At 37.1% G+C, this 25,698-nt stretch overlaps 1 protein-coding gene across 2 annotated transcripts in view; it reads left to right on the top strand.

The window, feature by feature from the left end:
- Positions 1-25,698, top strand: part of SUGCT (succinyl-CoA:glutarate-CoA transferase) — a 707,967-nt gene that overhangs the window by 49,686 nt on the left and 632,583 nt on the right. For both annotated transcript variants that reach the window (XM_077781125.1, XM_077781124.1), the window contains exon 6: positions 14,162-14,253. In XM_077781125.1, the coding sequence (XP_077637251.1) occupies positions 14,162-14,253 (92 nt within the window). The remainder of the gene's footprint in view (positions 1-14,161; positions 14,254-25,698) is intronic.

The following is a 25,698-nucleotide window of genomic DNA, read 5'->3' as shown; positions in this document are numbered from 1 at the left end:
TGTGTAGTTCCTCTAAGAGGCACATAAAGGCTGGCTATTGCTCTCTTTGTGATGTTAGAAGCTATTGATGATGATTGCCTATATCTATTAATTCGTTAGGAATTGTGAAATGATAACATCCTAATTCTGCCAGCCCTTCTTCATATATTGATTGGGAAATTTCTATAAAAGAATATTCTCTCATCAACTATTGGATTAACATTTGACAAGCAAAGGCAACACAGATGTAAATTCTTTCCCTTTATTCACAAATTGTCATAATAACGAATTTATTCCCTATTATCCTCCAAGGGTGACTGATGATTTAAAAAATATTATGAATTCTCAGAATTTGCCATATTTGATGTGTTTCAGTCCATTGCAGCTATTATTTTGATTCATACTCAAAATGGTTTCATCTTTGGTCATTGCACACCATTTCAAGTTGGCATCTGCATATATTTTTGACATGAGCAGTAGTCTGATGGGTTTCTTGATTTCTGGTCAAACAAGATATTCTAGGTGAATTTTGTATGTGTTCTGCCCTATCCAGAAATCAACCATTTCTTCATGGAATCCTAGTTCTTTATAGTAGGAAATGGCATTTAGAGACCATAGTCTGGATAATAAGAATGCTTATTGTCCCTGCTTAGTTAGTCTTTGGTTCTAGGCCTTTTCAGTGGACAGGTAAGAAAATAAATATCTTTTAAAAATAAAATCAATCATTAGTTCATAATCTATCATTTTAATTCAGAAATATTTTATACATAAGAAAATGAGCAAAGAAGGAAACAAAGTCCAGATACAGTTGACCCTTGAAAATGTGCGGGTTAGGGGTGTTGACCCTCCCTCATGCAGTTGAAAATCTGTGTATAACCTTTGACCCCCAAAACTTAACTACTAATAGCCTACTTACTGTTGACTGGAAGCTTTACCAGTAACATAAACAATTGTTTAGCACATATTTTCTATGTTATGTGTATTATATACTATACTTTTAAATAAAGTAAGGTATAGAAAAGAAGATTTTATTAAAATCATAAGGGGTGCCTGGATGGCTCAGTCGGCTAAGCATCCAACTCTTGATTCAGCTCATGTCATGATCTCATGGTTCAGTTAGTGAGTTGGAGCCCCTCATCTGGCTCTGTGCTGACAGTGCCGAGCCTGCTTGGGATTCTCTCTGTCTGCCTCTCTATTCTCCCACTTGTGCTTCCTCTCTCTCTCTCTGTCTCAAAGTAAATAAACTTAAAAAAATAAAAAAAGAAATCATAAGGAAGAGAAAATATTTTTATGGCACTCTGCTGTATTTATTGGAAGAAATTTGCATGTAAGTAGACCTGCACAGTTCAAATTTGTGCAGTTGACCAACTGTATTTATATACATTTTTAAAGGATTATATTATTTACTATGAAATATTTTATTGCCTTCTGATCTTCTTTGGTAAATAATCTATTGTTGGAGTTTCTGTAGCTGCTGGAATAGTAGTATTAGCTATCTAGAAAATAGCCATGGTATTAACTTTAAACATACTCCTATTTTGTTTTTGAATTTATCAACAGGATAGATAGTAGTCCTCTTTGAAACCTCCTTCTTTATTGTCCATAACAGCCATTATCGACTAAGTCTGTATCTTGAGGAGGTTTATCTTTACTAGACAGATGGGGAGGTGGGTGTCACAAGTAAAATGGCATGTACAGAGAGAAGCCCAGAGTTAATGAAAGAACCTTTCATATTTAGAGAGCAGCTGTACTAAGTATGAGTTGTTTTGGAGGAGTGACCAGAGATGAGATGTATGGGGTAGTTAGGGGCTAGGTCACAAAAGACTCAGTTGGTCATACTGAGGAATTTTTATACTGTAGGCAACCTAATAAGAATTTAAGGGGCACGTGGGTGGCTCAGTCAGTTAGCGTCCAACTTTGACTCTGGTCATGATCTCACGGTTCATGAGTTTGAGCCCCATGTCGGGCAGGCTCTGTGCTGACAGCTCAGAGCCTGGAGCCTGCTTCAGATTCTGTGGTTCCCTCTCTCTCTCTGCCCCTCTCCCACTTATGTTCCCTCTCTCTCTCTGCCCCTCTCCCACTTATGTTCCCTCTCTCTCTCTCTCAAAAATAAATCAAACATTAAAAAATTTAATAAAAGACATGAATTGATCAGAACTACGTATTTGAAAGATCTTTGTAGCCATGTGAAGAATAAACTGAGACAGGGGGACCAGTAAGTAAGCTATTGCATTGCATAAGGGCTTAGATGGATTGAGAGTTAGCAAATCAAATAAGGAATTAGTGACCAATTGGACATGGGCAGGGACCAAAAGAGTCCAGGGTGACTCTTAGGTTTTGGGGTTGTGTAAATGTGTGGGTGAAGTTTTACTCAGTGAAACGAATGTGGTCTCCCAGTCTGGATTGGTGACTGTGAGGGTGAACGTGCTGGGGCAATACTTTCTGTTTAGGGCATCTTTAGGCTTGTGGTACCTTGAATTTTTTGGTGGGGATGTCTGTACATACACAAGCAAACATTTTTGTGTATAAGGATTCCAACTTGGGTTAAAATCTTAGCTCTGCTACTTGCTATTTGTATGACCTTGAATGGGTCACTTAACCTTTTAAGCCTCGGATCTTATAATTATAAAAAAGGAATAATGGTACCTAACTCATAAGGGTCTTATGTGAATTAAGTGACCTAGTGGACAAAAATCAATCAGCGTCTAATACATAGTAACTTGATAAATGGTCATTATTATTCTAGATATGGTGTTGCCAGTGTCTTGTTTGAGGCCATGGTATGGATGAAATTCATTAGAGAAAACACTGAGAATAAGGGAGGGGCCAAATATATATAGACTCTCGGTGAATGCCGATGGTTGAACCAGGGAAATTTAGTACCCTGGACCTTCCCACACTGTCCCTTCCCCCAACCCCCCAACAGTTTATTTCAGGTATTACTAGAGGAGGTACAGTTTAATCTTTGTGTTATAGCCTGTAGTAAGATAAGTGTTATTTCTATTTCCCTAGCTTATTTATTTATATTCATTTATTTGTTTAACACACATTTACTGAGATACAGTAGACATTAGGTGCTGAAGGAATCACAGAGAACATTCACCTCAGTCACAGCTCTCAAGGGGCTAATGTTCTAGAGGAGAGACATACTCATCTGAAAAATTAAATATCAGATAGTGATAACTACTTTAGAGAAAATGAAAATACGATAAAGTGCTAAGGATTTCCTAGGAGTCTATTTTAGATCGGGTAGGTAGGGAAGGCCTTTTTGAAAAAGAGTATGTTCAGAGTCACATAATCAGTAGTAACCAGCCATGGGAAGATTGGAAGAAAGAACATTCTAGGTAGTGCAGGATCTCCAGGATGGAAATTAACTGTGGGTGTATACAGAGAATAGTAAGAATAACAAAGGGAGTCAAGGTAGAGGGCATTGGGAAAATTGATGAGATTAGTTGAGAGAGCCGGCAAGAACGGAGACACGGGCATGAAGAGTCCGGATTTACTATGGGTGACTTGGAGAGCCCCTAGAAAGCTTCAGGCAGGAAAGTAGGACACACTGATTTAGGTTTTAGGATGATCACAAGAGGCAAGCATGAAGGAGAGAGACCAGAAGCAGGAGACTAATGATCCAGTCTAGATGAGAGATGCTGTATTTCGTTCCCTCTTTTCATTTTCTTATCAGATCCATGTTGGAGCTCATAGTGGTTGGGAAGCCTCAGAGCTGTCCTTGCACTCATCCCCATCAGGATAGTTATGCTGTTGATGTGGGTGCCATGGGCCCAGAGCAGATAGATGCAAGCAATGATAACTTGCTGGAAGGTCCTTTAATGTGCCTCTTCACTAGGGGTGCATGAGTGGGGTTCGATATATTTTGTTATTTTCTTCCGGGGAGAACTTCATAGCTTCTTGCCAGTTTGTCAGAGGGGTGTTGACCTTCAGAAGGTTAACCTTTGATGGCGTGTTGAGCACTGTGGGTGATGTCGTAGGAGTTACAGAAAACAAAACACCCCCAGCAGCTCCTGCTTTCTAAGCGTTCGTAAGTTAAGGACAAAAGGAAAAACACAGACATAATTAAGAAGAAAAATGAGTGAAGCCAGGAGCGGGCAGGCCAGATCATGTGGTGTTCAGGGCAAATATTAGAAGAAGAAATCTTTCCCCCTTAAGTTTCTTTTCCTTAAAGTTTTGCTTCAAAGTCTGGAAATGTGTTTTGCTTTATGGTCAATGTTCATAAAAGCCACAAGATGGCGAGGTTGCTCCTTAAAAAAATGTGAGTGAGTTAGAGGTGGGAGAAGAGAGAGAAGGAGAGAGAGAGGGAGAGAGAGAGAGAGAGAGAGAGAAAGAATGTGTGGTGTTCCTCTCTGATTTTCCATAACCTCTGTAATATTCCTTACCCCATTACTTGAATATGCAATGAAACTGACATGCTTAGATTTGTCCTCTTTAATTTAAGTTTTAATTATACTTATTTTGGAATTGTAAGCTGAAATAAAATTTAAAAGGAACTATCTGGATACCATGCTCATGATTTTTTCAGCTTTTTATTAAATTATTAATAAATCAATCTTCACATTGCCAACAGAGTAATCTTTACAAAATACGATTTGATAATATCAGTTCCCTGCTTTAAAACTTTCTATTTATTGTCAGAAATATTTGTTGATAGTCCTGGTGGTGAGTATTCAAATAGTTAAGGTTAAGCCTAGGACGAAAAGGTGGAATAATTTTTGACTCATATTGTTGCAGGATGATCAAGCACAACTGTCAGGAAAGAATTCTTGAGAGGTTGTATGGTGCAACTTACTAAGTTTATTTAAGTAGCACAGGGACAAGACCCGGGGACAGAAAGAGCCCCACTTTTTGCTGTACGAAGCTGGTGGTTATATGCTTAGTGCTTAATGGGGACAAGACGTACAGGGAGTATCAGATCATAAATGTCTTCTTCAAATTTCTACTCACAAAACTACTTTTGCATGATTTCTCTCGTACTTATTGTTGAGTTTGATATTAACTATCAGTGAGATGTACAGGCAGTCATGAGGCTCTTTAAGAATGTAGCTACCCGGACATGTTTGATCCTTATCAGTACTACATAGGCTATCAGTCAGCCTTCTGGGCTGAAGGTGAACATTTTTCTGCTCCTGTCCCTCATCAGTATTACAATATATATATATATTATTATTGTCAGCTTCTTCTCTAAAATGACCATATGAAAGCTTCCAAGTACAAAAACTTTCAACTTTTATGTTATTAAGTGATGTAATTGCAATGCTTAGCATATTTATTCTCATCATTTCAACCTACCTCAAGGTACTTTTCTTTTTGTTATTCTCAACATTTTGTAGAAAGGGTAAGCTGCTGTATTATTAGTATATTGATTAATGCATATTTATTAATGAAGTATATTTAGCTCTCAATGTAAAATGCACTTTGCTTATGCTGTCTTATCCAATAAAATCCTCATAAGAAATCTATAAGATAAATGTGAATATTGCCATTTTATAGATGAGGACATTGAGGCTCAGGAAGGTCAAATAAACTGTTGAGGATTTAGTAGTTGGCAGAGCTATAATTTGAATCCAGGTTTTTTTCAATCCTGAAACTCATCTTCTTACTCAGTATGCCATAGTATCTTCATGAGAGCTACATCTCTCTTTAAAAGAAGGACTTGGGGCCGCCTGGGTGGTTCAGGTAGTTAAGCGACTTACTCTTGGTTTGGCTCAGGACATGATCTCACTGGTTCATGAGTTCAAGCCGCATGTTGGGCTCTGCGCTGACAGAAAAAAATAGTTAAAAGAAAAAGAAGTTAGATGAAAAAAATAGTACTTGAAAGTTGTAATTTAAAGTAATTTGGTATTTATGCCTCCTCTCTGTTGTAAACTGAACAGGAAAATTTGTATCATAAGGCAACTATTTTGGTGCACTTTTATTTAGCCAGTTGTTTGTTTTTCTGTGCATATTTTCCTGCAGGCCTTTATTTAGAAGACTCCATATAGAGTTGTGCTGATGGTAGGGGCCTTGATTAATTTGAGGGATTTGGACTCTTGGCACCTGAGAATGGACTGAAACTTAATTCCTTCTCTTGACTTCCTGTTGAGATAAACTTTTTTTTTTTTTTTTTTGAGAGAAAGGTAGGGGACAGAGGGAGAGGGAGAATCTTAAGCAGGCCCTAAGGTCAGTGTAGAGCCCAGCCTGACCCATTGCATGATCCCATGACTCTCAGACCATAACCTGAGCTGAAATCAAGAGTCAGACGCTTAACCTACCGAGCCACCCAGTGCCCCAATGTTCCTGTCTTATGGTGGAGCTTTTCTCTGCTCCAGGGGGCCTGTTTTATGCTGGAGATACCAGCTGTTTGAAAACTATTTTGTGGAATACTGAAAGCCTGGTCTAGGGCGCCCTTTACAGTTGTAAAATGGCTGCCCTGGAATACAAATTTATTCCTAACGCTTGATATTAATTTTTGTATTTCTGCATGGAGAATATTGTGTTATGCTTTATTTCCCATTATGTTCCCTTCATATCTCATTTTTCTTTTCTAAAGATTTAAAAAGTTACAGGTCAGAATTTACAAGTTTTTTTTTTGAAATTGGACCACCAGCAAGGCAGAGTCTAGGATTTTGTGTGAATGGTTTTTACTGGAGTCAAGAGTTTTTAATGGTATTTACTTTGTTCTTCACATAATAGTTTTAACTGAAAAATAAGTATAGTGGAAAGAAAATTGTCTATGAACAAATAATTATGGAAGTTGCTAATGGATTTATTATATGATTCTCTCTGCTCTTATTTGTGTGAAACTTTCCATAATAAGGCATAAAGGCGATACATGTTGTGACATCTTTTCTGTCATTGGTAATGATAAGTATAACTTAATCTTGAACCACTTTAATTTCTTAATACTAAGTGATAATTTTATCTGGAGATTTTGTTTTACATATCCACCTTTTCCCTAAGCTAAGTGAGAGATAATTGACAAAATTGTATATATTGAAAGTGCACAATGTGTTTCCATATTTTTCCTCTTGTGAATAACGCTGCACTGAATGTGAGAGTCCGCATACCTTCTTGAGATACTGATTTCATTTTCTTTGGATATATATACCCAGAAGTGGGATCAGATGGTAGTTCTATTTTTAATTTATTTTTCTGAGGGATTTTCATAATGTTTCCCATAATAGCTATGCCAACTTACATTCCTACCAATAGTGCTTAAGGGTTCTTTTTTTTTTTTTAGAACCTTGAAAATATTTGTCATCTCCTGTCCTTTTGATAATAGCCATCCTAACAAGTGTGTGGTGATATCCCACTGCGGGTTTGATTTGCATTTCCCTTATGATTAATGAAGTTGAGCATCTTTCATGTACTTATTGGTCTCTTTTTATGACTTCTATGGAAAAATGTTTATTCAGGCCTTTGCCCATTTTCACATCAGATTATTTGATTTTGTTTCCTATTTGCTTATATGAGCTCCATATAAATTTTAGATATTAACCCTTTATCAGATTACATGGTTTGCACATACTTTCTCCCATTTTGTAGGTAGACTTTTCATTTCTGATTGTTCCTTGTGCTTTGCAGAAGGTTTTTGGTTTAATGTAATTCCATTTGTCTATTTTAGCTGATGTTTTTGGTGTCATATCCAAAAATTTATTGCCAGGCCATTGTGAAGAAGCTTCCCCTTTGTTTTTTTCTAGGAATTTTATGATTTCAGATATTACATTTAAGTCTTTAAACCTATTTGAGTTGATTATTGTGTATAGTGTAAGATAGAGATACATTTCATTCTTTTGCATGTGGATATCTGTTTTTTCCCCCCAGCACCATTTATTGAACATACTGTCAGTTACCATTGTGTATTCTTGGCACTCTTGTTCAAAGATTAGTTGACCATATATTCATGGGTTTATTTTTGGGCTCTGTATTCAGTTCCATTGGTCTCTTTGTCTGTTTCTATGCCAGTACCACGTACTGTTTTGATTATTTTGTTTATATTGTTTTTAATATATTTTGAAATCAAGAAATGTGATGTTTCCAGCTTTGTTCTTATTGCTCACAATAGCTTTGGCTATTTAAGATCTTGTGGTTTCATATAAATTATACTATTATTTTTCTAATTTCATAAAAAGTGCCATTGGGATTTTGATAAGGACTGTGTTGAATCTGTAGATGACTTTGGGTAACACTGACATTTTAACAATGTTAATTCTTCTAGCCCAAGAGGTTGGAGAATCTTTCCATTTAATGTATCTTCTTCAGTTTCTTTCATCAATGTCTTATAATTTTCAGTGTACAGATCTTTTATCTTTTTTTGGTTCATATATTACAAGTGTTTTATTATTTTGATACTATTGTAAATAGGATTGTTTTCTTAATTTCTCTTTCATATAATTTATTGTTAGAGTATAGAAATGCAACAGATTTTTGTATATTGAGTTTGTATCCTGAAATGTTATTAAATTTATTTTCACAGTTTTTTGGTGGAGTTTTAAGGGTTTTCTATATGTAGGATCGTGTCATTTGCAGACAATTTTACTTTATCTTTTCTGATTTGGATGCATTTTATTTTTTTTCCTTAAATTAATTTGCTTAATTACTCTGGCTAGGTCCTCAAATACTATATTGAGTAGACATGGTGAGAGCGGGTACTATTGTCTTGTTCCTGAATTTAGAGGGAAGGCTGATAATTTTTCACTATTTAGTATGGTGTTGGCTCTGGTTTTGTCATGTATGTCCTTTATTAGGTTGTGGTACATTTCCTCTATACTCAATTTTGTTGAGAGTTGTTATGATAAATAGATGTTGAATTTTGTCAGATGATATATCTGTATCTATTGAGATGATTGTATGATTTTAATACTTCATTTTGTTGATGTGATGTATCACTTTGACTGACTTGTGGGTGTCGAACCATCCTTGCATTCCTGGAATAAATTCCACTTGATAATTGTGCATTTAAAATGTTCTGTTGAATTCATTTTGCTAATTTTTGTTGAGATTTTTTCATCTATGTTGATCAGGGTTATTAGCCTATCATTTTCTTTTCTTGTGTCCTTGTTGGCTTTGGTATCAGGATAATACTGGCCTTGTAAAATGAGTTTGGAAGCATTCCCTCTTCTTTTATTTTTTGACAGTTGTCCGATATATAGGTTGTCCAATTTGTTGTGGTATAATTGTTAATAATAGTCTCTTGTGTCCTTTGTATTTCTATTGCATCTGTTGTAACTTCTCTTTCATTTCTGATTTTAATATTTCAGTTCTGTCTCTATTTTTCCCTTGGTTATTCTAGCTAATGATTGCCTATTTTGTTTATATTTTTGAAAAAAGAAATGTTAGTTACATTGACCTTTTCTGTTTTCTTTTTAGTCTCAATCTGTTCCGATTTTTGCTATTTCCTTCTGTCTGCTAATTTTGGACTTAGTTTGTTCTTCTTTTCCTAGTTCCTTGAGGTGTTAAATTAGGTTCTTTATCTGAGATCTTTTTTTCAATATAGGCATTTATCACTATAAACTTCCCTCTTAGAACTGCTAGTATTTTATATCTTATGAGTTTTGTTAAGTTGTATTTGCATTTTCATTTGTCTCAAGATACTTACTTATCTTTTGATTTCTTCTTTGACCCATTGGTTGTTTAGGAGCATGTACATAAATATTTACAACTGTTAAGTCCTCCCATTGGATTGACTTTTTAAAAAATCATTACATAATGCCCTTCTTGTCTCTTATTAGAGTCTTTGGCTTAAAGTCTATTTTACTTGATATAAGTATAGCTACCCCTGCTTTCTTTTGGTTCCATTTGCATAGAATATTTTTTCTATCTTTTCATTTTCAATCTGTGTGCTTAAAGCTTAAGTAAGTCTTTAGTAGGCAGCATATATTTGGGTCTTTTTAAAAAAAATCTATTTAGCTACTCTGCATCTTTTGATTGTAGAACTTAGTGCATTTGCATTAAAGCAATTATTGATAGGTAAGAACTTGCTATGCCATTCTGTTAATTGTTTTCTGGTTGTTTTGTAATTGCTTTGTTTCTTCCTTTCTCTTTTGTTTTCTTCTTTTGTGATTTGATGATTTTCTGTCGTGGTATGCTTAGATTTCTTTCTTTTTTGTGTAGCTGCTATAAGTTTTTGCTTTCTGTTACCATGAGGCTTACATAAAACATCTTATAATTATAGCAGTCTATTATAAGTCGATAACAACCTAATTTAGATGTATACAAGCATTTTTACATTCTCTCCTGACATTTTAATGTTTTGATACCACAGTTTATATTTTTTTATATTATGCATCTGCTAAGAAATTACTATAGTTACAGAAGTTCTTAATACTTTTGTCTTTTAACTATTATATTACAGTTATATAAGTGACTTACCCACCACCATTACAACATTAGAGTTTTCTGAATTTAGCTATATATTTACCAAAGGGTCATGCTTTGATATATTTTAATGTAACCAATTAGTACTCTTTTGTTTTCTTTTGTTTACATATCTTTGGAGGCTGGTCTAGTGGGGATAAATTCCTCCAGCTTTTGTTCATCTGGAAAATTCTTTACTACTCCTTCGATTCTAAAGGGGTAATTGTCCTTGGCTGGCAATTTTTTTTTTTTTTTTTTTTCAGCACTTTGAATATCTCATTCTACTCTCTTCTGGCCTGAATAGTTTTTGTAAAATCCACTGTCAGTCTTATGACAGTTCTCTTGTATGCAACAAGTTGCTTTTCTCTTGCTGATTTTAAAGTTCTCTCTTTGGCAGTAAGTGTTGCCAATTTAATTATAATGTGTCTGATTATGAGTCTCTTTAGATTCATCTTGTTTGGTATATTTGGACTACCTGGATCTGGATATCATGCTTTTTCTTTCAGATAAGGGAAATTTAAGGCATTAAACTTTTGCCTCTTCCTCTGTCTTTTTCTTCTGGGACCTCTATAATACATGTATTGGTCTTTTTGATGATGTCCCATAAGTCCATAAACTATTTTCACTCTTTTTCCTTTTTGTTCCTTTGATTGGATGTATTCCACTGTCTGTCTTCTAATTCGCTAATCTTTTCTTCCAGTTGATCTAGTCTGTGGTTGAGTGCCTCTACCGAATTTATTTAGTTATTGTATTCTTCAGCTCTATGATTTCTGTGGTGCTTTTAAATGTTTTCTCTCTCTTTGTTGAAATTTTCACTTTGGTCATGCGTTGCTTTCCTGTGAAATTCTCACTTTGTCCATGCATTGCTCATCTGATCTTGCCTTTATGATTGTTATTTCAAACTCTCTATCAGATAAATAATTTCCATTTCCTTCAGATTGGTTTCTGGAGATTTACCATGTTCTTTTGTTTGGAACAGATTCCTGTTTCTTCATTTTCCTTGATTCTCTGTGTTGGTTTCTATATATTAGCTAAAACAGCCACCTCTCTCAGTCTTGAGCCTGGCTTTGTATAAGAGACAAACCTCATTAATCAGCCTGGCCTGAGCTCTGAGTTTCCTCTCAAATCTTTATGATTGCCCAAACCACTATGTTTGTTCTTAGTGTCTCTTGCTAGTTGAGTGTGTGCCAAGAACAATCAGTGTCCCTAAAGGGATGATAGCAGTTAGCACCTAGATGTAGGCTTCTTAGGAGCTGGCCCTCAGACAACAGCAGAGAAAGTATGCAGTCATACTCCTTCTGGGGAGAAACTGGGAGAGAGGTGTTTTTGCCTTCTCCTTCTGTGCTGAGCCTGGTGTATAGCCATGGAGTTTGCTCTTAAGCCTGTTTATTTATTTATTTTTTTACAACAAAAGGAAATAAAAGGCATCAGAATTGGCAAAGAGGAAGTCAGACTTTCACTTTTCGCAGACAACATGATACTCTACATAGAAAACCCGACANAGAGCATGAGCAGGGGAGGTGCAGAGAAAGAAGGAGACACAGAATCAGAAGCAGGCTCCAGGCTCTGAGCTGTCAGCACAGAGCCCAGTGTGGGTCTCGAACTCACGAACTGCGAGATCATGACCTGAGCCAAAGTCGGCCACTTAACCAACTGAGCCACACAGGTGTCCCCCTTAAAGCCTGTTTCAAAACTGCTTCTTTGTTTGGTGTAACACTGTGGGACTTGTGACTGTAAACCCACATTGGCTGTCAGAGCCAGGTGATCTGGGGGCCTATCCCTTGGGCAATAGTTGCAAAAGCCTGGGTGCCGGACATGTGTAGAAGCTCTTTCCAGAGAGATACTGGTGATCTGGTGGTATTATTGGAGTATGACCCACTACCTCTTTTGAATTCCAGGTAGGATTGCAGTCAGCACCTAGATATATGTTAGTTACAGTCCAAATCCTCAGGTGGCAGCTTATAAATTATGCATTGAGACCATTTGCAGGGAAGAGCTGGGAGACGGACATTTTTGCCTGCTCCCTCTGTGCTGATCCTTGGGAAGATAGCTCATGGGTAATGCTCATGCACCTGTCAGTGACTCCTGTTTTTGTTGCTTTACTTCTGCTTGGTCTCAGAGCCAGGTGCTTTGGGGGCCTTTCCCTCAGGTGGAAGCCTTAAATGTTGGGGCACCTGATATGTGGTCCAAACCCTTCACTCCTGAAGGAGAAGCTGGGAGCTGGGTATTCCCTCTTGATTGGATGGTTCTGTGTGTGGAGTGGGGTTTATGGCAAGAGTGTGACTCAGCCTTTCCTGCCCATTCAGATGTGGGTATTTTCTCTGTCACCTGATGTGTCAAGCAACTAATTCTGGATTTCTCTCAGAGGGAATTGCTCCATATGGAGCTGTACATTTGGTGTGTCTGTGGGAGGAGGAAAATTCAGGAGCCTCCTATGTTGCCATTTTGGTCAAAAACAAAACAAAACAAAACCTTCTTTAATTTTTTTTATTAATTTGTTTGTTATAGATTTTTTAAACCATATTTTATGTGACAAGTATTCATTTATTCAATGAATGTTACTAAATACTACTCTAGATGCTGTGAACCCAGCAGTGAATTAGATGGAAAAAAATTCTGGAGCACACATTTTGGAAGGGGGGGGACAGACTAAGTCAATAAACACATAGCTATATTATATGTCCTGTGATGAGTCTATGAAGACAAATGTAGTCAGATAAGGCAGATTAAGAGTGAGAAGTGAGAGTGCTTTTTCATGAAAGTTCTCAGGGAAGGCTCTCTGGTAAGGAGAATTTGAGTGCAGATTTGGAGGATGTGAGGGAGTGAGGTATGTGGATATATGGAGTGAAATGGAGGGAGAATATTCCAGGTGGCTGGAGAGGCAAGCAAAAGCCATGAGGCACCCCTTTCTGGTCTTTCTAAAATGAGGTATGCAGGAAATTTCAGCTTATAGCTTATGGATCTGGAGGCTTTTCAGGTGTTCACTCTTTGGTTGAAAATCTAGGATTTGGAGACAGAGTCATGTAGCACCTGAAATAATCTTTATTATTCAATCATAAGTGCCAGGACTTAGGAACTTAGGAGAGTAGGAGAAACTATTTCTTGCGTTCTCTTGATTTTTGCTGGTGGAAAGAAAAGAAAAGAAAAAGTAATACCTTCACCTTCTCTTTGTAATCTTAGAACACACTGTTAGGTCATGCAATAATATTATTTATGTTAAAAATTTTTAATAATCGTTTATGTGTATATTTTTGCATACCTCAGAAAATATGTAAACAGATCCTAGAGAGACGTTGTTTTATTTTACTTTGTATTATTGGTTTGTATAGAACAAGAGTTACATATGTGATTGGAGTCTGGGAATGAATTAGGCTCAGGCATAAAGGAGTAAGCCTGGTGGAGGAATGGCAAATTAGAGACTTTTATTTCCCTGTGTAAAGGGAAGAGGTGTTACTTAACTCTAGATTGTCGTGTGGACCTAGTTTCGAACTTCTTTTCTGATTTTTCAAGAGAAGCCAGAGATTTGCATTTTATGTGTTTTCTCCTGCTTTTTAAACAACTAGAAACTAAATAAAATCATCTCAGGACACTCTTCAGGCCAGACAAAACATTCATGCAGGTGGGATTCAGACCTCGAGTTAGCAGTTTGCACCCTTTTGGGGTATAAGATCATAAATAATTGTCATTGCTTCCTTTTCAAGGTATACTATTGTATCCCTTGTAACAGTAATAAATTGCTAGCTATGAGATTTCTGGATACGAAGGGTTTTGAACAGACTATTGTACCGTTGCTCCCCTGGCTTGTTACTGATTATGTGTATTCTTCTTCTCTCAGGGTACGGTCAGACAGGCCCACTGTCTCAGCGAGCTGGCTATGACGCTGTTGCCTCTGCTGTTTCTGGTCTGATGCACATCACAGGACCTGAGGTAGGTATCACTCCTTAGCTTTAGAATATTCATAAATGTACCCCCTATTTCTTCCAAAGGGATTTTCCTATTCATTAACCTATAAGCCTAACTTGGAGTTATCTTATAACAATCTTTTTAAAAAGCAAGAAGCAAAAAGTCAAGCAATGAATACATTTTCTACGTGTATTACATCATTCAAGCTTGGTGTAGGCACCTGGATGTGACTTAGGAATAGTCCTGTGAAGTCGAATGACTGACTAGACCAGACTGCGAGGATCTATTCCTATGAGAGTACCCTCGTTTGGCAAGCGTACAGAGGAGAAGGTCTCTTTTTCCCTCTGGAATATTAATAAATGGTCATGTATTTAAAAATTTGTTCCTTAAAGCCTCAGGTGGAGTTGTGTCTGATTGTTATATACATTAGGTTCTGACAGTGGGAGAATTATTGGATTTTATAACAAACCCTCTTTATTGATAATAGGTTGGGAATTTCTAAAGAGTATAGAGATGACTAAAATGTGTTTGGTTGGATCAAAGACTCTTAGAAAATGGATTCTGCGAGAAAACAGCAAGAAGGGCATGAAAGTTAAAAAAAAAAGGTATGAAAGTTAAAAAAAAAAAGGTATAAAAATAATGAAAGACATCCATTTCCAAAATAGATTGGATCAGTAGGCCTAACACCTTTTCACCGTTAGGCGTTCCTTCACTGAATCACCTTCGTCAGTGAATTCTTTAGGAAATATTGCTGCAGTTTTGAGATAAACGGAGGCAGAGTGATCTCGAGTCTTCTCTTTTGCAGCCTTTCCTTCTTTTTATTAATTTTAAAGCAGCTGTTGGGATTTCAGTGTCTTAAGATATAAGTATTTGTTGCTTTTATTGTCTATTTCATTTTTACAACTCTAAGAAAAAAAATGTGTGTAGCCTTTTCTTAAAATATTTAAGGGCACCAGTTTTCTTTCTGTCCATGAGGAGGATGGAGGATGGATATCTCTCTCTTTGCTCTATCCATAGAAGAGCTTATGTGTACAGACATTATTATTGTGAGTGGTTTTGTTTTAAGAGTACTGAAGTTGGGGCGCCTGGGTGGCTTAGTCGGTTAAGCGTCCGACTTTCGCTCAGGTCATGATCTCGCGGTTCGTGGGTTCGAGCCCCGCGTCGGGCTCTGTGCTGACTGCCAGCTCAGAGCCTGGAGCCTGTTTCAGTCTGTGACTCCCTCTCTCCCTGACCCTCCCCTGCTCACACTGTCTCTCTCTCTGTCTCCTAGAAATAAATAAAACATTAAAGAAAAAAAAAAGAGTACTGAACTCAACCATAAATATGAAAAGATGTTGGACTTTCTTTTTTTTTAATGTTTATTTATTTGTTTTGAGAGAGACAGACAGACAGACAGAGAGCGAGGGAGGAGCAGAGAGAGAATGAGAGAGAGAATCCCAAGTAGGTTCCGTGCTCAGTGTGAGCCCAACGCAGGGCCTGATCCTATGAACTGTGAGATCATGACCTGAGTTGAAACTAAGAGCCAGACACTTAACTGTCTGAGTCATCCAGGCACCCCAGATCTTGGACTTTTAAATTTGTATATTCACATGTTAAAATGAACTAACTCAAAAGCAGCTTTTGTGAAGGATCACTGTGGTTCCTTTACTGCAGTGTGCTATACACTCTGACAGGGGTGACCACCAGGCGTGTGCTCAACCTTAGCATCTGTCAGTCAGTAACAGCCGCTCTCTCTTCTGTTATCCTAGATTTTGGGGAGATTTAGTTCTAGCCAAGCAGATAATGATAGCATTCATTGAGTGCTTACTATGTGCCCAGCATTAATTTATATACTTTCCATGTATTAGGTAAACTTAACTTCTATGTACTGTATTTCTTTCACACGGAGACATCTTTATATCTTAATTCATCGATCCAGTGAATGGTTATTGCATGGGTTCCCTCCCTATGCTGGGAACCGGAGGGTACTGGTGATAAAGCAGGTAACAGAGCAGGTGCAGTCCTTAAGTGGGAAAACGGACATTAGCGTTAAATACAAATAAAAAGAACTCTGAAGAAGGGCTGTATATACTATTAACATATACAACAGTGTGCCCCAGACCATTATAATATGGTACTTCCGAAGTTCTCTGCAAAATGTGGTTTGACAACGAAGGATAAAAGCAGAAGTGAAGAGAATTAGGCCACGTTGGGGGCTCCCTTTAATCGAACTCCCTGTTGTCAGCAGTATTTTATACCTCTTGGCAGAGGAGGGCACACTCCTGAAAGCCCTGGCTAATATCTTCAAATAGCCAATGAGGATACCTTATTGTCAGCTATATCATATTGCTCATGAACTTTTATCTACCTGCACAGCTGTGTATTTGTGCTGTAGCATAACTCCATCTTGTCAGGCTTCTCTGTCATGTATCACTATCCTGAGGCTTCCCCACACTACTCTACACAGTGCAGCCTAACATTGTCGGGATGGTTCGTCAGGGAAGGCTACTCTGAGGGCCAGATGTGTAAGGTGGGACCCACTTAGGCATCAGCCTGGTGACCAGTGCTGGTGTCTAAATGTTGGAGAATCTGGTACATTTGAGGAAGCCAAAGAATTCCAGTATCATTGGATTGTTGTGAGCTGACAAAGAAGGGAGAAAATGAGGTGGGAGAGGTAGAAAATGGTAGCTGAACTTACTGTTTAGGAGCTTATTGTATTACTTAATAGTTTGATAAGAAGAGAAGATGCATTACTACATATACACACTTTTTAAGTGATGATCTAATGTAATTCTTCCTATAAAATGGGTGATGTTCCCAAAGTATAGACTAGTATCATGATAAGCTTAAAAGTGCATTTAAAAAAAAATGACAAGATAAATTGTGCTTTTTATCCCAAGGGGGTATCACCTAAGTATATAATGTAGGATAAAATTTGTGAAAGCAGTCTTTATGATGAAATGTAAGCAATCCAGTTACAGTTGATTTCCACTAGATCTAAAATCTGGCCTTTTAGGTTAGGCATGCTGTGGAGTTGTCAGATAAGATTCATATTTGATTGTGGAGGAAAAGAGAACTGCTAACCAGTGCCTTCACTCTGCTGGACCCATGCTTGATGCTTACATAAGCTGTTATAAGTTTTGATCCTCCATTGAGCCTTCTCGGTAGGCATTGATAAATTCTGTAATAAAGGCTTACAGGGTTAGATAACTTGTCCAGAGTCCTGTTATGGTACATAAAGTGATAAAGCCAGACTTAACCTGGATTTGCTTTACTCCTTACACCCTGGCACTGTAGCCGCTCTCCATACTGCCTGAAGAATGAATTCTGATTTTTATTGTATTTGCATCTTGCCTATGCAGGCTGCATGATATTATATGTTACAGTTAGTGAATCAATCATGTGGTGTAGTGAGAAAGCATTTGATTAAGAGCCCAGAGGTCTCACTCTATCTCACTTACTCCTTGTAATGTTTACTGGCTGCCTACAATGTGCCCCGGGAGAATAATAAGCCTCAGAAGACCATGGTCTTTGCTTCATCATTGCTGTATCTCTGCCTAGAATAGTCTGGCACTTAGTAAGCACTTATTGAATAGATGTTGAATGAATGATAAATGAATATCTGGCACTGGGCTGTGTGACCTTGAGCATATCACTGAGCTTCTCTGTGTTTCAGTGAAGTACACCTGGAGGTGATAGTCATATACTTTCTCTTCAAGGTATTGGATTAAGCAAATAAAATGTCTTTTATAAAACAAACACACAAAGTTGCATATAATGTGGGACAGTACATAAATAGTCAGCAAGTGCTTGGTATATATGTAGATTTCTCATCTCCACTCTTAGAGATACTGATCTGTGGGCTTAAACCCATAAATCATTAACGCATATTTAACGATGACCCCAAATTGTTCTGATGGAGATAGTTTACAGATAACACTTGGAGACGTTTTGAGAAGTGTTATTATTGAAAACCCCTTTGCATTGAAAGTAGGCAGCAGATATTCTTTGATAGCCTCTGACAGAAACCAATGACTTACTAAGTTCTCTATATTATGATTAAATTATAACCTTGTGCCTCAAACAAAATTATATTATCTTTTTCATGTTCATGGCTCTGTGCTAACCAGTGATTACTTAAAACAGGTATCTATCTGTTTATCTTATTTTTTTTTAATGAGTAGGGAATATGGAGAAGGGCTGGGAATGAAACCAGTGAGTATGAGATTCTGGAAAGTAAATGACTGATAAACATGTAATATGTATTCTGAGTAATAATTCACCTATAATTTATAGCACATATAAACATCAAGATGGATTATTTTGATCAATCAATGAATAATGATGTATTGACCATATGTGTATAGTATTGTATTAGATATCATAAGTTAAGTAACTTACAATGTAAGTAACAATTTGATTAACTAGATTAAGACATATACCTATGGAAAAATTATAAATATTCTATAAAGAATAGAAAAGTGCATAAAATTAAGTGGAATGCTCTGTAGCAGACAATATAGTCATAGGACAGAAGATCTCTAACTTTTTCTTGAGCATAAGCAACTTTGGAAAGCCTTTGAGTTTTATGATCGTAGAGGCCTGGGATTGGGAAATGTGTATGTGTGTGGATGTGTGTCTGTATGTGGGATGTTGATCATGAATTAAGTGCCTTGCAAGCAGCTGAGAACGGAAGATGTATGAGGACAAGGCGGTATGAGGGCAGTTGTCAGCTGTTTCTGTGAGAACTTCCAGGCTGGGGACAGCCTCTTATCCGACTTGATGTCTTAGTGCCCAGAGCAATGGGTACTCTCCAAATGTGTGTGTGTGTGTTTTTTAATGTAACTAATAAATTCCTCAAAATCCTATTTGTGGCTCACTTGGAATCTGTTACAGAGAACTTACTGTAACTTGAAGTAAATGTAAGTGTGGCTCAGAGCAGGACTTGAAAAAAGTGGCACGATTTGAGTTGAAAGCCACCTGGAAAAGTGGATAGCATCATCTCTAGTAGAGATTGCAGAGTAAATAAGGACAGAGAAGAAGGCAGGGATCAAGATTATGTAGGGCAAAGCAATGGGCCAGTTATGGAAGAGCTGAATTAAGGTTTCAGAGCAGTGGGAGAAAAGTGGTGAAGGTGCTACTCTGCAAAGTCTTTAAGTTCAAGGGAAGAAGTTGGGATGTTGTTTGCTCACGGTGGAGTTATGGAAGTTTTTGGAAGGGGTGTGATGTATGAAACCTGTATTTCACGAAACATGAGATCATGGCCTGAGCCAAAGTCGCATGCTTAACCGACTGAGCCACCCAGGCGCCCCTTAAGGGTATGGCTTAATGATATTTTACAGATATATACACCGGCTTAAACATCACCTAATTCACCCCAGACTGTTCCCTCACGCCTCTTCCTAAATAGTACCTCCTCCTTGTAACCACTATTTTGACTTCTGTAGACTTTTATTTCTTAAACATCTATCAATAGAATCATATTGTTAAGGAGTACCTTCATGTCTGGCTTCTTTTGCTCAACGTAATGTTTTGAGGTTCATTCAATTGTGTGCATTCATGGTATGTTTTTACTGCTGTATAGTATTCTCCTGGTTGAATATATCACAATTTATCTACTGTTTTATTAATGAACATTTGAGCTGTTTCCAGTTTTTGCCTATTATGAATAAAACTCCCATGAACATTCTTTTTAATGTCTTTTGTTGGATATGCACACTCCCTTATTTTGGGTATATACCTAGGAGTGGGACTGATGGATCATGGGTTAGAGATACATTTAGCTTTAGTAGACTGCCAGTCTTCCAGAATGGTGCCAGTTTATAGGCAGAAGTTTTAGTTATCTTCACCAACCCTTGCCATTAGTAGTCTCTTTAATTATAGTGATGCTGATGGGTATGTTGTAGGTACTCATTGTGATGTGAATTTGCATTTCCCTGATGCGTAATGATATACAATTTTTTTCGTATTGCTAGTGGCCATTTGGATCTCTTTTGAACTATATGTCAGAATCTTTTCTGTTTTTTTTTTTTGGAGTGTCATTTTTTATCATTGATTCATAGAATTTCTTTTTGTATTCTGGATACAAGTGTCTGTCAGATAAATGTATTGCTGATATTTTCTCCCCATCTATGGGCTTGCCTTTTTTACTATTGTATTGATGCTTTCTTTTTTACAAGTTTTAAATTTTAAGTTGAATTTATGGTTTCCATTTATTTGTTAGTGTTCTTTATGTTCTGTTTAAGAAATCTTTACTTGCCCTTAAGGCAGGAAGATTTTCTTCTATGTTTTTTTCCTAGAAGCTTTAGAATTTAAATTTCACAACTTGGGTTACATAAACTAAATGTTTTCTATTGTATTTTATTTCGCTTTATGTATCTTGGAGCTTATTCTGTATCAGTACACTTCCTTTCATTGTGTTTACATCTATAGATATGCCATAATTTACCTAAGAAGCCTCTTCTTAATGGACATTTCATTTATTTTGATTATTTTGCTATTTACATAAGATTACAGGAGATATTCTTTTTAAAAAATATGTTCATTTATATTTGAGAGAGAGAGAGGAGAGAGAGAGAGAGAGAAAGTGCTCTAGTGGAGGAGGAGCAGAGAGAGAGGGGGAGAGAGAGAATCCTAAATAGGGTCTTCAGTGACAGATGCAAGGCTCAATCTCACAAGCCATGAAATCATGACCCGAGCCAAACTGAGTTGGATGCTTAACTGACTGAACCACTCAGGTGCTCTGACAGGGAATATTCTTGCACCTGTTATTTTTTACATGTGTAATTATATCTGTATTAAAAAGTCCCTAGGAAAAAATGCTGTGTCAAAGGATTTTTTCATTTGTACTTTTGATAGATAATGATATTCCATGAGATTCAAACAATTGATACTCCTGTCAGCAATGTCTGAGAATAAGGACCTAATTGAAATGTGAAATATGTATGTACAGGCATACCTCAGAGATATTATGAGTTTGGTTCCAGAGCACCACAATAAGGCCAGTATTGCAACAAAGGAAGTCAAATGAACTTTTGGAATATAAAAGTTATGTTTACACTGCAGTCTATTAAGTGTGTGATAGCATTATGTCTTAAAAAATGTACTTCCTTAACTTAAAAACACTTTATTGCTGAAAATTGCTAACGATCAGTTGAGCTTTCAGTGAGCTATAATCTTTTGTCAGGTGGAGGGTTTTGCCTTGATGTTGGCAGCTGCTGACTGATTAGGGTGGTGGTTGCTGAAGGTTGGGGTAGCTGTGACAATTTTTGTCTTTAAGTTTTAATTTAAATTCCAATTAGTTAACATACAGTGTAATATTAGTTTCATGTATACAGTCTAGTGATTCAACACTTCCATATAGCACCTGGTGCTCATCACAAGTGCCATCCTTAATCCCCATCACCTATTTAATCTGTTTCCCACCCACCTCCTTTCTGGTAACCATCAGTTTGTTCTCCATAGTTAAGAGTCTGTTTCTTAGATTGCCTCGCTGTCTCTTTTATTGTTTCCCTTTGCTCATTTGTTTTGTTTCTTAAATTCCACATATAAGTGAAATCATATGGTATTTGTCTTTCTCTGACTGCCTTCTTTCACTTAGCATAATACCCTCTAGCTCTATCCATGTTGTTCCAAATGGCAAGATTTCATTCCCTTTTATGGCTGAGTAATATTCTATTGTATATATACACCACATCTTTACTCATTTATCTCTCGATGGACACTTGGGCTGTTTCCACAGTTTGGCTATTGTAGATAATGCTGCTATAAACATTGGAGTGCATTTATCCCTTTGAATTAGTACTTTTGTATTCTTTGGGCAAATACCTAGTAGTGCAAATCCTGGATCATAGGGCAGTTCTATTTTTAAATTCTTGAGGAACCTCCGTACTGTTTTCCAGAGTGGCTGCACCTGTTTGCACTCCCACCAATGGTGCAAGAGGAGTCCTTTTCCTCCACATCTTTGACAACACTTGTTGTTTCTTGTGTTTTTTATTTTAACCCTTCTGAGGGGTATGAGGGGATGCCTCATTGTAGTTTTGATTTGCTGTTCCCTGATGAACTGTGATGTTGATCATTTTTTCGTGTGTCTGTTGGCCATCTGGATGTCTTCTTTGGAAAAATGCCCACTTCTTAACTGGGTAATTTGTTTTTTGGGTGCTGAGTTTGCTGAAGTTGCTACAACCCATGTCAAAGGAGGTTACTGTTGCCTGTGTTCTCTTATAGGATTTTAATGATTTCAGGCCTTACATTTAAGGCTTTAATGCATTTTGATCTTTTCTGTTTGTGTGTGTGTATAGTATAAAAAGTGGTCCAGTTTCATTCTTTTGCATATTGCTGTACAGTTTTCCCATCAACATTTCTTGAGGAGCCTGTCTTTTTTCCACTGGATATTCTTTCCTGCTTTGTCAAAGATTAATTGACCATATAACGGTGGGTTCATCTCTGGGTTTTCTTTTCTGTTAAATTGATCTATGTGTCTGTTTTGTGCCAGTGCCATATTGTTTTGATCGCTGCAGCTTTGTAATATAACTTGAGGTCTGGAATTGTGATGCTTCCAATTTATTTTCCTTTTTCAAGGTTGCTTTGGATATTTGGGGACTTGTGTGGTTCCATACAAATTTTAGAATTGTTTGTTCTAGTTCTGTGAAAAATGCTGTTGGTATTTTGATGGATTGAATTTGAATGTTTATATTACTTTGGGTAGTATAGACATTTTAACAATGTTTGTTATTCTGATCCACAAGCATGGAATGTTTTTCCATTTCTCTGTGCCGTCTTCCTTTTCTTTCATCAGTGTTTCATAGATTTCAAGGTACAGATCTTCCACCCCTTTGGTTAGGTTTATTCCTAGCTATCTTATTGTTTTTGTTGCAGTTGTAAATGGGATTGATTCCTTAATCTCTCTTTGTGCCACTTCATTATTCGTGTATAGAAATGCAACAGATTTCTGTATGTTGATTTTGTATCCTGCAACTTTACTGAATTCATTCTAGCAGTTTTGTTGGTGGAGTCTTTTGGGTTTTCTATATACAGTATCATGTTATCCTGCAAATAGTGGAAGTTTTAGTTTGTCCTTGTTGATCTGGATGCCTTTTATTTCTTTGTGTTGTCCAGTTGCTGTGGCCAGGATGTCCAGTACTATATTGAATAGCAGGCAGTAACCTCTATTGACATCGGCTGTAGCATCTTCATTCTAGATATGTCTCATGAGACAAGGGAAACAAAATAAAAAATAAACTATTGGGACTAAACCAAAATAAAAAGCTTCTGCCCAGTGAAGGAAATAATTAACAAAACTAAAAGGCAAACTATGGAATGGGAGAAGATTTTTGCAAATGACATATCTGATGAAGGGTTAGTATCCCAAATCTACAAAGACCTTATTAAACTGAATACCCAGAAAACAAATAAGCCTGTTAAGAAATGGGCAGAAAACATGAATAAGCATTTTTCCAAAGAAGACATCCAGATGGCCAACAGACACACGAAAAAATGATCAACATCACTGTTCATCAGGGAACAGCAAATCAAAACTACAATGAGGCATCCCCTCATACCCCTCAGAAGGGTTAAAATAAAAAAAACACAAGAAACAACAAGTGTTGTCAAAGATGTGGAGGAAAAGGACTCCTCTTGCACCATTGGTGGGAGTGCAAACAGGTGCAGCCACTCTGGAAAACAGTACGGAGGTTCCTCAAGAATTTAAAAATAGAACTGCCCTATGATCCAGGATTTGCACTACTAGGTATTTGCCCAAAGAATACAAAAGTACTAATTCAAAGGGATAAATGCACTCCAATGTTTATAGCAGCATTATCTACAATAGCCAATCTATGGAAACAGCCCAAGTGTCCCTTGATGGATGAATGGGTAAAAAAGATGTGGCATTTATATACAATGGAGTATTACTCAGCCATAAAAGGGAATGAAATCTTGCTATTTGGAACAACATGGATAGAGCTAGAGGGTATTATGCTAAGTGAAAGAAGATAGTCAGAGAAAGACAAATATCATATGATTTCACTCATACATGATATTTAAGAAACAAAATGACTCAGCAAAGGAGAAAAGAAAAAGAAGGAAAGAGACAATCTGAGAAACAGACTCTTAACTATAGAGAACAAGCTGATGATTACCAGAGAGGTGGTGGGTAGGGGATGATTAAAAAGGTGATGGGGATGAAGGAATGCCCTTGTTGTGATGAGCACTGGGTGTTGTATGGAAGTGTTGAATCACTCTACTATATACCTGACACTAATATAACTCTGTATGTTAACTAACTAGAATTAAAAACTTATAAAAAGGGGCACCTGGGTGGCTCGTCGGTTAAGTGTCTGACTTCGGCTCAGGTCATGATCTCATGGTTCGTAGGTTTGAGCCCCGCGTTGGACTCTGTGCTGACAGCTCAGAGCCTGGAGCCTGTTTCAGATTCTGTCTCTCTCTCTCTCTCTCAGAAATAAATAAAACATAAAAAAAACTTATAAAAAGAAGTTAAACAATGCAGAATATAATGGATTAGAAAACAAATTATCCTAGATTTTACCACTCAGAAGTTACTAGTAGTAATATTTGGTGAGCATCATTCTAGACATCTGTTTCTGCTTTACAAGTGGGCATATTCAGATGGCATGATGAATGGAAATAATTTCATAAGAACAAGGTCATAATGTATCTTGACTATAATATTCTTGTTGATTTAAAGCCAATAAGTATTAAGTACAGTTGAATTTAACAGAGGAGCAATAAATTAAGTGAAATAGAAGGCATTGCTCGAATTTAGCTAAATCTTCCTTCTTTACAAAAGTAATTGTTCATAACAGATCCTTTCAAGGTTGAGACAAGAGATTATGAAAACCCATCAAATGATGTTGGAGTCATTTCATGCTTTGTTAACTAACCTCATGTTCATTTTTAAACATTATGTGTTGATTTCGTGCAATGAGAAATTATTAGCATTCTTACATTTCTTCCCTCTGCCTCCCTTTCATCACTTCCCAATTGTTGCTGATCAGTAAGTACTTTGACTTAGTCGAAGTTTAGTCATTATTTATACTTAAGAACTTTTACTCACTTGCTGTATCTCTAATACCAGCTCTAGTCAGGGTCCAAAGCATTGAAATTCTGGACTGCAATAATCATTTTGGCAACTTGGAGTTGTTGCAGGTATAGGAATAGGAGTGGGATGAGGTTAAAGAGGTTGAGTGGGGTGTGGTAGGAGGCCAAGCCTTGCAGGACTGAGTGCAGTCCTGGGGCTTAGGGCTGCTTCTGTCTAGACCCCAGCAAGTGCCCTGCGCTAGGCCCACCTCAGCCAGCCAGTGGTGTGTGAACTCCCATAGGAATGGACAAGGCAAAGCCTGCCGCCGCTTCTTGCCTTGGTTCTGGATGTTAGACTTTTTCCTTTAAGGGCATTTGTTTTTTAAGTTTAGTTATTTATTTTGAGAGGGAGTGGAGGAGTCGGGGAGGAGCAGAGAGAAAGGGAAAGAGAGA

The sequence above is a fragment of the Crocuta crocuta genome, unplaced genomic scaffold (assembly GCF_008692635.1).
Source record: "Crocuta crocuta isolate KB4526 unplaced genomic scaffold, BGI_CrCroc_1.0 scaffold108, whole genome shotgun sequence".
In the NCBI taxonomy this organism is placed as follows: Eukaryota; Metazoa; Chordata; class Mammalia; order Carnivora; family Hyaenidae; genus Crocuta; species Crocuta crocuta.
Note: the sequence above shows the minus strand (reverse complement) of the source record. Positions and strands in the feature narration are given on the sequence as shown.